The sequence below is a fragment of the Sarcophilus harrisii genome, chromosome 3 (assembly GCF_902635505.1).
Source record: "Sarcophilus harrisii chromosome 3, mSarHar1.11, whole genome shotgun sequence".
Lineage (NCBI taxonomy): Eukaryota > Metazoa > Chordata > Mammalia > Dasyuromorphia > Dasyuridae > Sarcophilus > Sarcophilus harrisii.
This window is the reverse complement of record NC_045428.1, coordinates 151706391-151721967: the sequence shown is the minus strand read 5'-3', so window position 1 is coordinate 151721967 and position 15577 is coordinate 151706391. Positions and strand designations below refer to the sequence as shown.

Here is a 15577-nt window from a genome sequence, read left to right as displayed (position 1 = left end):
GATGAGTTCCAAATTTCTCAGTAAATGACATGAGCCTCATACATATATAATCAGCTCATAAATTGCTCTAAATAGTACTCTTTTCATAAATCTTAACATTCTATATAAATGGGAGTTATTAGTATCAACACTAAAGGATCATTTTGAAATCTCAGAGTAATTTTCTCCTCTTTCCTCTCCCTCACCTTTCATATCCAAGTAATTGCAAAGTCCTGTTGTTTCTACCTCTAGAGTACAGCCCCCTTTTTTTCTTGTTCCCTCTACTCATTATAATATAATCCTATACCCCACTCCATTGCTTCCCACTTGAATTAAAATAACTGGTCTATATATGCTCAGTCTCTCTCTTCTCTAATTCTCCATTTACACAGTTGCCAGATATTTCCCCCAGTGTACTAGTTTGACCATTTCACTTCCCTGGTCAAAAGATACAATGTCACCTTATTGTCTATAATACAAAGAGTTCCTTCTTCATCATGATAATTAGGGCTCTTAGTTAATGCCAGTCATATTTTACACTGATGACATTTATTAAGAGACAGCATGATATAGTGGATAAAGAGCCAATGTCAAAATCAGGAAGACCTAAATTCAAATCTCACTGCTATGTGATGGAGGGGAAGTGATTCAAACTTTCAGAACCCCAGGCATCTCTTCAAAGACTATCTGTTACAGAGCAGTTCCTGATTTGAGTTGAAAGATGTACTTTCTTCCAAAAAGACTTCCACAAACTGATGAAATCATAGGTCTTAGAGATAAAAAAAAAACAAAGCAAAATCTTTAATAAATTTTCGAAAAGTCATTAAACTCTTATCATTTGGGGGCAACTAGATGGCACAGTGGAAAAAATGCCAGATCTGGAGTTGGGAAGATTCATCTTGCCGAGTTCAAATCCAATTTCAGACACTTACTAATTGTGTGACCCTGGGCAAATCACTTAAGCCTGTTTGCCTCAGTTTCTTACTTATAAAATAAGCTGGAGAAATAAATGGAATGACCCCAGTATCTTTGCCAAGAAAAATCAAAATGTGGTCATGAAGAATTGGACACAACCGAAACAACTGAACAACAAAAAACTTTTAAAGTGCTAGAATAGGCATGGGGATATCAACAATAAAAATGAAAAACATTTCCTTGTTTCAAGGAACTAACATTTCACCAAACTTCTTACAGTCTTTTCTCCTTACCCTTGTACAGGAGCAGAAGCTTACAAAACAGTTACTTCTGTGGTTGCATTCATCCAGGAAAAGGAAAATGAATTTAAACAAATGATTGATCTCCTTGATTAATCTCCTCCTGGAGCAAAGTTCAACAACTTGTCTTCTGCAACTTAGAGAAAAAAAAGTGTTTTGTTGAAGGGTAAATTGGTTGGTGTATATGGTTAGATAAAAAGGAATGAAGTTCTAGGGGAAAAAAAGGAAAACAGCAAGAGTGCTCAGCTTGTTTGAATGAAATACAAAAGACCTAGAAGCAGCTTCTGGAATGTTGGGTAGATCCTACATGGAAGATCAATTAGAGAAGACAATCAGAGGCACTGGTGGGCTATAATTTGAACTGAGGGAGAAAATACATTTGCAGATGAAAGTATGTATGTATTCATGAAATAATTTAATTATGTACATGTGTGTACTATTTTTTTCCCAATTGACTTTTTATTCCTTTTCTACTTTAAAGCAAGCCTAGGACAAGATGATGCCCTTTTAATTAGTGACAGGTATAGCTGCCACCTACTGGATAGGTAGCAAAACTTCAGGCACTAATAATAGAAAAAAAAATTCTATATTTGGTTTTAGAATTGGGGGTAAAAGAAACAAACATAACAAAGCAAACAAACAAACAAACAAAAACCCCAAACACCAGAATTAGTAGTTATTTGATATTTATTAATTACTGATAACGTCCCAATTCCAGGATATAATACAGAAAAATATATTTGACTCTATGCAAAGAGTACAATTTGAGAAAACAAGATAGCAAAGAATGGAAGTAGGGAAAGGGGACCGTGGAAATAAAGTATGGGATTTTATACTTATTAATATTAAATTAACGCCAACGTAATTTAATTCCCAGACTGGAAATATTCAGTAAATATACTTTTCATTATGTATAAATTATTTAAAATTTACATTTACTGGGCTTTCATCCTAGGCTCTTCTCTTTTCTTAAATGAAGAACCTTTTCCCTAATAGACTGCCTCTCGTTTGCCACAAAATAACTGCAGGAGCTTCAGCTAATTTTTTCCAGATGAGTGTTCCCTGATTTCCTGCTCCCTGCCGTTTGCCCCAAACACTTCATTTTAAGATCCAAATCTTGGTCTCGCTTGTATCCTTTCACCGGAGCGTTCTACTTTAATCTTGGGAGTTCCTGCTCACACTACCCTGCTTTATCTCTAATTTTATTCCACGCCTGTTTGGCGTAGGATCTTTGCAGGGTACCAGAGAGCAAACAAATCTTCCCTAATCTTCTCCACCCCCATCCCAAAGGAACCAAAAAGTTACATTTTTCAAATGACATCTCAGCAACAGAGCGAACAGTTCCCTTTCTGGATCTTTGAAGAGAGCTTAATTGCATGGCAAGAACTACATTAAGAAGTGTAACATAGTAACTTCCCTGTAAGAGCGGGTGGGTAATGATACCTTAAATAGAACAAACTTCTGCTGGCTGGCTTTTGTGCAAGAACTAATTCTTTCAGGTGCAGATCTATATAAAACCCAGAAGGGACTGGAGGATGCACAGGCAGCTTCAAACTTGTTCTGGTGCAGAAGGTAATGACGACATCTCCTTAAACTAACAACTTGGAATGATTGTTCTAAGCACTAACAAAATTATTTTGGAAAACTTTTCTGATCCAGTATCGGTCTCTTAAACGCTGAAATTGACCTTGTAAACTGATAATATGGGACAATCTTTAGCAATGGAGAGTCAGTAGTTATTTTCTAAGAGGTTTATCAATGGGCACTTGGTTTTGGAAATGGAAAATAAATCTCACATATTATTCAGTATGATGGAGGAGGATGTTATTCTTTCATTACACTACAACACGGGTCTCAAATGGCCCTCTCTTCATTGAAATACAATTGAGAATCGGTATGCATTTTATGGACAGGGTCCCAATGTGATGGATGGCATTATCTGTGCTTGACTTCAATCTTGCATGTCTAAAGTTTTAGCATTGGAAAATAAAGCCAGAATTTAATAGTTATTTAATGTTTTCTAACCACTGGTAAAGTTCTCAGTTCCAAAAGAGAAAAAGAGAGAGAGAGAGAGAGAGAGAGAGAGAGAGAGAGAGAGTGTGTGTAAGCAGAGAAAGGGAGCCATGGGAAAAAGGTGAAGAATTTTATACTTATTAAAATTAAATTAACTCCAAAGACTTGGATTTGATGACATTTTATGAATTTAAACAAATGATTGATCTCCTTGAGCAAAGTTCAACAACTTGTCTTCTGCAACTTAGAGAAAAAAAGTGTTTTGTTGAAGGGTAAATTGGTTGGTGTATATGGTTAGATAAGAAGGAATGAAGTTCTAGGAAAAAAAAATCCCACTCCAGATAAAACACATGAAGGGCTTTCCCATATTGAGTTGTCTAATTAGTGAGAGAAATGTGCGGGACAATCAATTCACATGTCTGACAGTGTGAAATATTTTTCAAGCAATAGTTTTTTTTAATGAGGTGAAGTTAGAGTTTTGGTTTACAAATTATGCAATTTATTATTTCTATATAAATTGTATAATGTAGATCACCTTTGCTGTATGGTACAAAAATACTTTACTGCTGGGGAAAAGTTGTTCAGTTATATCTGGCACATTTTTTCTTGATAACTTTCAGCTTCTGAACTGACAGAGCCTCTCATATCTTTATGGGCAAAATTGAGAGATGAAGGCTGAGTGGTGGCCTTTTCTTTTGAAAGCCAAGGGATTGAGACAGACAAATTTATCTTTTTCACTTGTACATTGGAAGAAATCAATTGATTTCTAAATACTTGGGGGTTTTGACAGGTTATTCTCCTTAGTAGATTATCCTAGTGTTTTCCATACAGCCAATGTCCTCAGGTGGATTTGAAAACGATTGAATGACTCAGCCCAAAAGTGGTTATTAAAGATTTTCAACATGAAAAGAGTTCTCTTCTTGTTCTCTACAACAGTTCAGGGAAGCTGTTTTTAAATTAATTCCACTCAACATTTGAATCAATAATTTGGATGAAAAGATTGTATGCCCATCAAATCTGGAGATAATAGAAACCGTATCTAGAAAAGATTTTGACAGGCAAAGGATGAATTGAATGTATAAAAGATGAAATTTAATAGAGATAAATACAAAGTCCTTCATTTGGGTTAAAAATGTATTTCTTAAAATTTTGAAATATGATTTACTATGTTCCCCTGAGTTCCCCTTAAATCTTTTTTGGCCTCAATTTCCTTAATTGTAAAATGAATGTGTTGTGCTATATGATGCCTAGGATTTCTTCCAACTCAAAATCCTAGGTCCTAAATATATGAGGACTATCAGTTAATAGAAAGATTATATTTCTTCTACATGGTCTCAGAGGGTATAGTCTAGGAGTTATGGTTGGAAATGGCAAAGAGTAAGAATGTAACTTGATATGAACAATCGCCTAAGATGTAGAGATGTTCTAAAGTGGAATGGTCTGCCTTAACAGGTAATTCATTCCTCACAACTTGAGGTCTTCCAATAAGAGATGTTGAGGGGATTGCTGCTTAGGCAAAAGTTGCATTAAATCCCAGCTTCTTAAACTGTGGTTGGTGATTCCATATGGAATCTTATAACTGAATATGAGGGTTGGGAAATTATGATTTATTATCAATAAAAGATTGATTTGCATACCTATGTACCCAGGATCACACAAATATTTCTTAGGTAAAAAGGGTGTAAGCATGTAAGCATGAGTGTAAGAAGCCCTTGTTTAGATGACTTCTGAGATCTCTTCCATATGAGATTATATGCTTCTATGTTTTATGTTCTATCTTCTATAGGATTTGGCAGGTATCAATTAATAATAATTTGTTAAGCATCCACTATGTGCTCAGTACTAGGTAAGTGCTGAGAAGACACAGGCAAAAAGATAAAAGTTCCTGTCCTCAAAGAGGGGGGAGTGGCGGGAGAACATACACACACACACACACACACACACACATATATATAATACATACAAAAATTACTTTGAATGGTAATCAAGAAAAGCTTTAAGTAGAAAGTTTGAGCTGAGTTTTAAAGGAAAGCAGAGGTGAGAGAAAAATGAGAAGGGAATGCCTTCTACTGATGGATGATAGGGCAGTAACAAATGGGAAATGGAAGAGGATGTAATGGGATTGTAAGGAACAGAGAGAAGGTCATTTTGATTTGATAGTAGGGTATAGGGAAAAGAATAATATAAAGTTGTAATCAAATTGTGCAGGTCTTTAAATGTCAAATGTAGGATTTTGTACTTGATGTTAGACGTAACAGTCATTGCATTTTATTGAGTATTTGAGTGATTTGGTCAGACCAGTGCTTTAGGAAATTTACTTTGGCATTTATGTAAAGGATGGATTTAAGAAGGAAAGACCAGAAGCAGGAAGGTCATTTAGGAAGTTATTGCAATAACAATAAGGCTAACATTGGCATCTGCTAAATGTCCTAGGAAAAGCAAAAAAACAGCATATAGCATTATCATCATCAAGTGTATACCCATGGTGTTAAATGGATAAGGTAAAAATTAATTTTGTGTAAAATATCTCAGTGTGCCAATTTTTTAATTTCAGTGGAAAACAGGGAAGAGAATTCATACTAGGCTGGCATCAGTGTCTTTTTCTTTATTGATTGTACAAAATAGTTGGCACTGCTCACCAATTTTTCAGTAGTGGTAAAGCATTGCAGATGCTCCTAAAATTGGCTAATTTTTGAGAATACTTTGAAAGCTGTCAGAAATCATTTTGAAGTCATCATCCATCCATATATCTTTCTCTTATTCATAAAAAAATTTCAAGATGCTCTACTAAAGTCAAATATCATTCAGAAGCTGAGCTCCAGGAGTAAATATGCCAATGCCAGACTCAGTAAGCTTCCCTTTGGCAGTAAGTCTACCTTTGTACTATGCAGCAATGATGGTCCATATCTGGACTATTTTTAACAGCATGATCTGAGAGGTTTGTTTTCCAGATTATTTATCAAAAATTGTATCAATGATATAATTGCTGGCTAGTTTATCTTAAGACTTAGTCCAGACTGTTATTAGAAATATGGCCTAGGAATCATCAGTTTTTTCCCCAAAAGATCCAAATTTAACAAAAGAGGCTCAAATGAAATGGTTAAATTGGATCAAAACAAATTGCGATTATAAGCTATAAAGGTCTTAAGGAAAGAGATTATTTCACTTTTACATTCATAACTATCTTGATATATGGTAAGTAATCTATAACAATTTTATTAAATGATAAAAATCAGAGATTTAACATGAGGAAGAAAAATCAGAAATCATTTGGATTAATACCTTCATTTTACAGATGAGAAAAACTAAATTAAGCCAGAGAAATTAAGTAACTTGCCCATTGTCATATAGTTAATATGTTCTAGGACCTAAGTCCTTTAATTCCAAATTCAACCTCAAAAGGTCATTTCTTCTAACTAAGACATAGTTAGGTGGAGAACTGGTAGGTGACTAGTTGAAGTATATCATAAATGAAAGACTTCATGCTAGAAAGGACCTCAGTAATCATCTTGTCCAACTTATTTTACAGATAAGAAAATTGAGATCTAGATCTGGGGAAGGAAGGAAGGAAGAAAGAACAGGGGAAAAAGCATTTATAGAGCACCTACTATATACCAGGCACTGTGCCAAGTGCTTTACAATTATTATCTTATTTGATTCTCACAACAACCTTGGGAGATGAGTACTATTCCTACTAATTCCATCACCATCACCATCACTATTTCTATTTCTACTACTAACACTACCACCACTACCACTTCTATCACTACTACCACTAGTATTATTACTACTAGAAAACATATATATAATGCTTATTATGTACCAGTCACTGTGCTAAACACTTTACAAATATTGTTTCACTTGATCCTAACTCCAAACTCTATTAATAATTTTATGAGAGTCAGAGTGATTAAGTGATTTGACCAGAGTCACATAGACACAAATCTTCTTGATTCCAGGCCCCGTGTTCTATTTACTGCACCACCCACCCATCTCTGACACAGGAGATATGATAGGCATGGTATACAATACCAACCCACATCCTCAACAAGAAATTCTCCAATAGGGAAAGATGGTCTCTCCCACTTCTATGTAAACTCTTTGAAGATGACAATAGGCTACCTATGGATTTACAAATGAGACTGAATTTATCCTGACTTGTCATAAATTCACTTTTATATTTAGAGATGCTTTTCTTCTGGCCTGCATCTGAAAAACCCAATGAGCCACTTGTATTTTTAATACATACCCATAAGCTTTCCTTTAGTTAGGGACTTGAGTAGCTATAATAGCTATGATTTGAATCTTCTGTTCAATTCAGTAGATTTTTTTTTTGAGCCTTTAAACATAATATGAGGCATAATATAGTCTCTGGAAGATCTGGAAGATCAAGCCCCAATGCTTATATACCAGCTGTGTGTCATTGGATAAATCAGTTGATCTCTCAGACAACTTCTTAAGGTTATGGATAATAATCAGGTATTGATCTGCATTGGTAGAGGAAGTTCCCTATATGAACCAGATCACAAGTGAGAACTTAAAAACACAAGATACTACCTTAGGTCCTCCAGAGGCTATCAAAATGAGAAGAGTTTAGTTCCTTCCTACCCTCAGGATTTAAATCATATGGTTAATTTCTGCACTTCTCCATGACTGCAAATTATTGCTTAGCATTTTGGAATGAGCTATGCTAATCTTCTTTCTTTCTTTTTCTTTTTCTGTCTCTCTCTTTTTTTAAAAGCAGATTCCCCCTGTCCTGTCCATTTAGAGTCTTCCCTAAACCCTGTAGATTACAGCTGCTCAGGGAACCTGCCATTACTTGTTAAATAATTCTAGTCCAGAAGGGACTTGATAGGAAAAGTCCTTTTTAATACTAGAAGATTGTTTTCTGATATGATTGTTGGCAATCTGATCCTTATGTGTGATATGCTGGAAACCAATAGGAGAGAACTGAATGTCCCGCCTACATAGGTAAAGTATCACTATTATTTTAGAGGTGTCAAATGCTGACTTCCCCATTATAGTTATATGAAATGCCAAAATATTATTAATATTGATATTTTATATCAAAACTGATTTGGCCAAATGTAATAAAAGATAGTGATCAGGAGGACATCAACATTATGAAGGGTAGCGTATATTTTTGTCAGAAATTCTAATTAATGATTCAATTCAATACATGTTTAGCAAGTATACATATGCTAGATATTATGCTAACAAGCTTACAATTTTATAGGGAAGACAACATAAGGATGGGACAATTAAGTAGGTACTTGGCATAGAGGAAAACTTCTTCTTGGAATTGAAACCAGGCAGAATGGAGTGTCCTAAAAGTCTGCTATCTGCCTTCTATAAAGGAAGACTTTCAGAAGAGTTTAAACTCTATCATCCAGCCTCCAATAAGAGGGAAGAGGCAGAGGGAAGTGGTATTCAAGATTTGAGTAGCAACGTGGTGATGAGATTAGATGTGATAAATTTTTCCTGGGAGGAACATCTTGTTTCAGGGAGTTGAAACAAAGGAAGGAGTAGAGGAAAAAGTAATAACTAAGTATTCATCAACTTTGGCAGCCTTCTAAGAAATGTTGTGTCTGTAGATAGACAGATTCTTCTAAGAGTGACTAGATTCATGAATTTGGCAAAAATGAAAGTTTGGAAAAAGAAATGTTTGTTCCAAGACAACAGAATGCTGTCCAAACTTTATATGTCTGTAACTTGGAGCCCCTAGAAAAAGATGAAATCTCAAATTCTAAAACTTGTATTTGATTTGTGCTTTGTTTCAGCTTTTTGTGTGGGTATTTCCCATCTAGCTAGGTCACATTATGGATGTGTGTTCAAATTCTGCTAAACATCCTGTGTTGCTTAAAGAATCAAAAACAGAAAATAAGGACAAATCTCAAGTCAAATTTCAAGAAAATGAATTAATTCCTAAGTTACAGGAGAATGATGTTTATTCCCAAGCTAAAGAAGAATGCCCTGACTCTAGAAAAGGTAATGTAGCCTGTTAACATAAATACACTATGATTTGAATGCTTGTATAACTAGTATGAAAAGTACACTTGCAACTTTTTTCAGGATTTTGATTGTTATTTTAATTGTTATAGAGGATTCTAATTTTGTAATTTTTCTCTAATAGCATTTGTGTGGAACAAAATAACAGTGTTTAGTAGGTAGGGAGGAGTCATCTGCCCTACTGATACTATTGATGATATTCCTTAGGTCTTTCCATCAGCCTTGTTACAGAACCCTTTAAGACATTCAGACTTTTGTGTCTGTCTTGTAGCTGACTTTGTCTAATGAGTTGTCTTCCCCAATTGAACTATGGGCTTCTTAAGATCAAGGACTATTTCATTTTAAGAAATTTGCACCCCCAGCATTTAGCATAATACTTGACACATTTTGAATAATAGAAAATTTACATTCATGTTTTATATCCAATTTGAAATCTATGTTGGATAGTTGTTGGGGTTTTTTGTTTATTTGTTTTTACTGATTAGAAAACAATATTTAAAATAGTTTAATAGTCAGAGCATATCTAGAGGATTATCTAGGATGGGATGATTTTTTGGTAGCTATTTCTATTTGAATAGATTTTTAAAATATATTCATTCTCCAGATGACAAGCAGACATAGAAACCAATTATCACAACATATGTAAAATGTTTTTCAAACTATAAAGCTCTAACTTAATATCAATTATAACCAATAGTGATGAGTGAACATATTATTAACTTGTTTCCTTCTATTCAGGGCTGTTTTTACTTGGATCTATTTGTTATGCAAACTGGCTCATATGACACCAGCGAATAGTTAGAAACTTGAAATCATATAAATGTTAGAAAAATTGTTAAATGTTTTAGACAGAGATCTAAAAAGTTTTTTGGATATTTTGAATTTTGCATATATAAATATTCATATTCATCCAGTTCATACAGATATTTCACTACCACAGTTATAATGGACTATGTGAATAAATCTGGTTTCAGAGTGACATTAAGTAGCATTTCTCTACCTTTAAAGAACTACTTGAAAAATGTTTCTATTACAATAACTCTGTGTACTATTTCAAATAATAAAGTGCATTTTATTTTTTTACCTACAGATTTCAATGACACAGGATCCTCTTCTCTTCCTAGTATCCAGAAATTTCTTCCTATAAATTATAACAGTTATACTAAGGAACATTATTCATATGCAGGCAAGAATATTATAATTCAAGAATCAATAGAGAACTACGGAGCTGTAGTGTGGCCAGGTGTAAGTTGTTAACTTTATGATTAAAATTTTTTGGAAGTTACCATACTTGTCATCTATATTTATCATATACATGTGTTTATATATGTTTGTGTGTTCAGACACACGGATACATATATACAAACATGGGCACAGCCAAACACACATACATATATGAGGGAGAAAGAAGCAAGGATTTATTAAGTACTTCATACCAGACACTGGGCCATCATGACTAGGAAAAACAGAACATCCTTATTTCAAAATTCCTTTGCAGCAAAAAAAATTCACTCTGACAGAGAACTTGAAAATTAAAGATAAGTATGTCTAGGAATGTTTGTGATAATATTGTTAACCAATATATTAGTTGCCATAGTCTAAGATCCATAAAAGAAGTGTCCTTACTAAGTTCAAAAATGCTTACAAATGAATTCAAATTCAAAATTCCACTCAGTGAATTTTTTTTTTTTGAATTGGAAAGATCCTTCAAAGTCATCTTCATTTTACAAATGAAGAAATAATGAAATGACTTGACCAAGACTAATTAGGTGGTCAATTGAAAGCTGGTATTGGAATCTAGATCCTCTGATTCCAGCTACATTCTTTCCCCTATAAAACTAATGAATTTGATGCATTATTCAATTAGTTAGTTTCACAAAGAATTTGTGGCAAAAACAAGAAGAGTGTTTGATATCTTGGGAAGAGAAATGCTTTCATACTACAGCTCAGACCTATTGGAAGTTAAATATCATTATGGTCAAAATACAATATATATATCAATCATTTAAACTAAATACCCCCAAAACTCTAAGGGGTAGAACAAAAATGATGTATATTTATGTTTTATACCAGGATATTGTTCTGAACATACAAATAAAAAACAGAATATGATTCATTTGTTTAAATATGTTATTAAACTTAGTGTTGATTATTTCAGAGGTAAAATTGTTCAGAAGTCATTCCAGTCATACAGAATCTTGAAAAATAAATGGGGTCAAGCATTTAAAATACAAACTTTTCTTTGGGAATTAAGTTGTTCAGTTTTGTCTGAATCTTTGTGATCCCATTTGGAATTTTCTTGGCGGATACCAGCGTGATCTGCCATTTTCTTCTTTGGCTTATTTTATAGATGAGGAAACTGAGGCAAATGGGGTTAAGTGACTTGTCCAGGGTTACACAACTAATCATTGCTTGAGACTGGAATTGAATTGAAAGAAGATGAGTTTGTGACTTCAGGCCTAGCATTGTATACATTGTACCATCTAACTTCCCCTTGGAAATTCAAGAATTTTGCTCCAGCCTATACTTTGATTATACATCCTTCCCTCTCACACTTTCTTTCCACTCTACTTAAACTAAAGCGTTTGAGGGGCAGCTAGGTGGTGCAGTGGATAGAGCACCAGCCCTGAAGTCAGGAATGTGGTCTCAGACACAACACTTCCTAGCTGTGTGACCCTAGGAAGTCACTTTGACTCCAATTGCCTCAGCAAAAAAACAGAACAAAAAAACTAAACTGTTTGTTGTTCTTCACAACACTCCTTCTTGGCCTATGTACCTTTGAATAGGTGGTTAGTCCCTAAAATATCCTTCTATGTCTCTTCGAGAATTTGGCTTAATTCCCCAGGTTATTACTATGCCCTTCTCCCCAATCATTGTGTAATTTTTGGAAAAGAGTAGGGTGGAGGAGAAAGAATGTTTCCCTTAACTATGTTTATTATCTAGTACAATATAAATCTAAGTGTAGAAATTGTCTCTTTTGTATCCCCAGTATATAGCTTTATAGATATCCTGAGCATGTAGTAAGCAGTTAAGCACTTAATATTTGCTGATTGATCTAGAATGCATGCATATGACACTTAATATATATGGCTGTCTTTGGGGAAGGAAAAATCTACACCACTGATAAAAAAAAAAAAAGCTACATTGCACACCTCATTGGCATAAGGTGCCTGGGGTGAGAATGCTTCCTCTACAATTTAAAGCAACAAATGCTTGCAAGTTTTCTGACTTACCCAAGGCTACACAGACCTCATCCCCAGTTCTGACTCTGAGGACAACCTTTGTCTACTATGACCTCATAGAACTCAATTTATTGATTTAAATTTCAATGCCACTTAAAACCCATTTTATACCTAAATGTCATCTGGGATATATCCCTCCTTACAAACCTCTTTATTCTAAAGTAGGGCTACTTTACAAAAAAAAAAACCAAAAAACAAAAACTTATGTATAAATCTCCACTGAATCAAATAATACCTTATATGAATGTAATTATAAAATGATCATCACAATAACCTTGAGAACTGGTAGCGTAAATATTATAGTGTACACATGCGGAATCTGAGGTTGAAAAAGCTTAAGATGATTAATTTTATACAGTTGTAAGTTTCAAAACTGGAATTTGAATACAGGTTTTCCGATACAAAGTCTATACTTCCTTCCATACCATACATTTTTCTACGGTGCATCAATACAAATAAAAAAAAAAAATTTGAGGTGAAAGCTAGGAAAGTTTTATATGGACCAATTTATATAGGTTATTAAGTAACTTTTTAAAAGCAGATTTTCTGCATCTACTCCAATTTGAATACAGCAAAAGAAGTTACTCAAAAAATTTACAGTAAGATGTTTAGAACAATTAGAGGATCGCTATGACCAATGAAAATGAATTTCTTCTAGTTAGCATCACAATTTATTTACTTTGTAGGAAACAAGATTATTTGATGGTGTAGGGCCACAGATGATTCCTTAAATCCTTGGGGATTGCTTTAAAAACTATCACACAGGATTATTATCAGAAAGTTCGGTGGGTTTTGTCATTCTCATTTCCAAGATTCTATACTACAATGATGCCTTTTAAATCTTTAAAAGTGGACTAGACTTAGAGTCAAAGTGCTAAGATTTGAATTCTTATGCCATTTACTACCTCTGTAACTTTTCGCCTTGTTTTCTCATCTGTAAAACAGGGAGCAGAGGAAGTACTAGCTAAATCACAATCACCTGAAATTCTTATAATCCTAGGATCTTACCCATCAGTCACTTTTATATTCTATATTCACAAAACTTCAGAATTCTATACTTAAGGCAATTTGGAAATGGAAAGGTATTTAAGATCTATATATTCCAAATCTTATTTTTTTTTAAACATATTAACAACTTCACATAGATTCATAGGTTTTAAATTCTGCAAGGATCTTGGAAGAAGTCCAATCCCACTATGAAGAAAATGGAGTCATGTGATTTGAAATGGTTTTCTCTCCAACTAGTTAAGTCTAGAACTTTGATCCCCAATTTCTTGGTTGTGTCTAATTGCAGTTTTCTACTGTTTCTTAGGCTGTAGCTTTGTGTCAGTATTTGGAGCAACACAGTGAAGAACTCAAACTTCAAGGTGCTGCAGTCATTGAAATTGGGGCTGGACCAGGCCTTGTGTCAATTGTGGCTAGTTTATTAGGTCAGTATGGAATTTCTATTTTAATTAGCTTAATAAAGTGCTAAGATTTTTTAAGACTTGCGCCATTGCTACAACAGAATTTGTTCAGATTAAAGAAAAATGTAAATTCCTAAGATAAAAAAAAAAAGTTGTCATAGAAACATGCAAAGACATTTACAAAATGCAGACCATAGTCAATGTGTATAACAGTCCTTAAATTTGTGAAAACTTAACTGTACTTTGCTATGTTCTAACTTCCTCATACCTCCTCATTATAGCATAAAACTTGGTCAAAGTATGAAAGCGTTTCTCTTTTATAGCTCCCCAGGGTCTAATAATTGCCCAGCAGACATCAAAACATTACCTGGTTAACTGCTGCCTTTTTTTTCCTAGGAGCACATGTGACAGCAACTGATCTTCCTGATGTGCTAGGAAATCTCCAATACAACATTTTTGAAAATACACACCACTGTAAAGTACACCAACCTGAAGTGAGAGAACTGGTATGGGGGGAAGATCTTGAACTGAATTTTCCTAAGTCATCTCACTATTACGATTTCATTTTAGCTACTGATGTGGTGTACCATCATTACTTTCTGGATAAATTGTTGACCACAATGATACATTTATGTCAGCCAGGGACAGTGTTGCTCTGGGCAAACAAATTCAGATTCAGTACAGATTATGAATTTTTAGAAAAATTCAAGGAAATTTTCAATACAACACTACTTGCTGAATTTCCAGAGTCAACAGTCAAGCTTTTTAAAGCAACACTAAAATGGGACTAAAGTAAAATGGGGAAAAATGTATCATACTAGCATGCTTTTTAAAGGAAAAGCTGATGCACTGTATTTTAGGCAAAACGGAGAACTTAAATTTACATGAGAACTCAAATTAAGATGAATTTAAGTTAAGTTAAGCTTTGGAGACATACTTAAGTCCAGAAACTAATGTTATGCCAAATTTTATATGTATATGTCTCTATATAAATACATATCTATATAGACACATCTCAAATTTTATAGTAAAGAAATCATATTACATACTTTGAAATAGTAATGTTTACTTTATAATTCACATTACAAGTACAAACTCACCTTATTGAACTTACTCCCATATATTAGAAACAAATGCCCCCAAATTAACTGAATCACAACTTATACTTTTTAAAACTATCTAAGAAACGAAATACCAAGCAAAGATATAACCAACAGTTTAATATAAAACCGAATTCTCTGTAAATTTGGCCAGAATGTGGTCATAGCCTTTTGAAACCACAAATCCAAAGCTCTAAAATCTACAACTTTACACTAAATTTGTAGTATAATGGACACATACTTATGTGTTAAAAGATGCATTTACTCAATAACCTAAATTTAAGACAATTCTGAGTAATTATTAAGATTAATGCAAAACTCTTAGAGCAATGAAGGATTTAGGGAGATAAAGATAGCTGCTAGGGACAATTAGGCTTTTAATTATGATGTAACACCAGGTTTTACTAAATTAGTATACTTTTGTTACTTTTATTAGAGGTACACTAAAAGCTTGGTATTACAAGTTTTGAAAACATTAGCTTGAAATAGTCCTTTCATTATTCAATATGCTGTATTTTTTAGCTTGGTCAGTTCTACTACACAAATGGCTTCTTTTAGATTGTCAATACAGTCAATGACACTATACTAAATTTGCTCATTTTACTTAGTACCTA

At 33.8% G+C, this 15577-nt stretch overlaps 1 protein-coding gene across 1 annotated transcript; it reads left to right on the top strand.

Annotated features, from left to right (window-relative positions):
* The first annotated feature begins 2100 nt into the window (after positions 1–2100).
* Positions 2101–15477, top strand: METTL21C (methyltransferase like 21C). Its single transcript, XM_003765760.2, has 5 exons — positions 2101–2765; positions 8987–9194; positions 10306–10460; positions 13770–13887; positions 14260–15477. Exons 2-5 carry the CDS (start codon positions 9026–9028, stop codon positions 14652–14654), a joined length of 837 nt encoding a protein of 278 aa, XP_003765808.1. The 5' UTR covers positions 2101–2765; positions 8987–9025; the 3' UTR covers positions 14655–15477.
* The last annotated feature ends 100 nt before the right edge of the window (positions 15478–15577 follow it).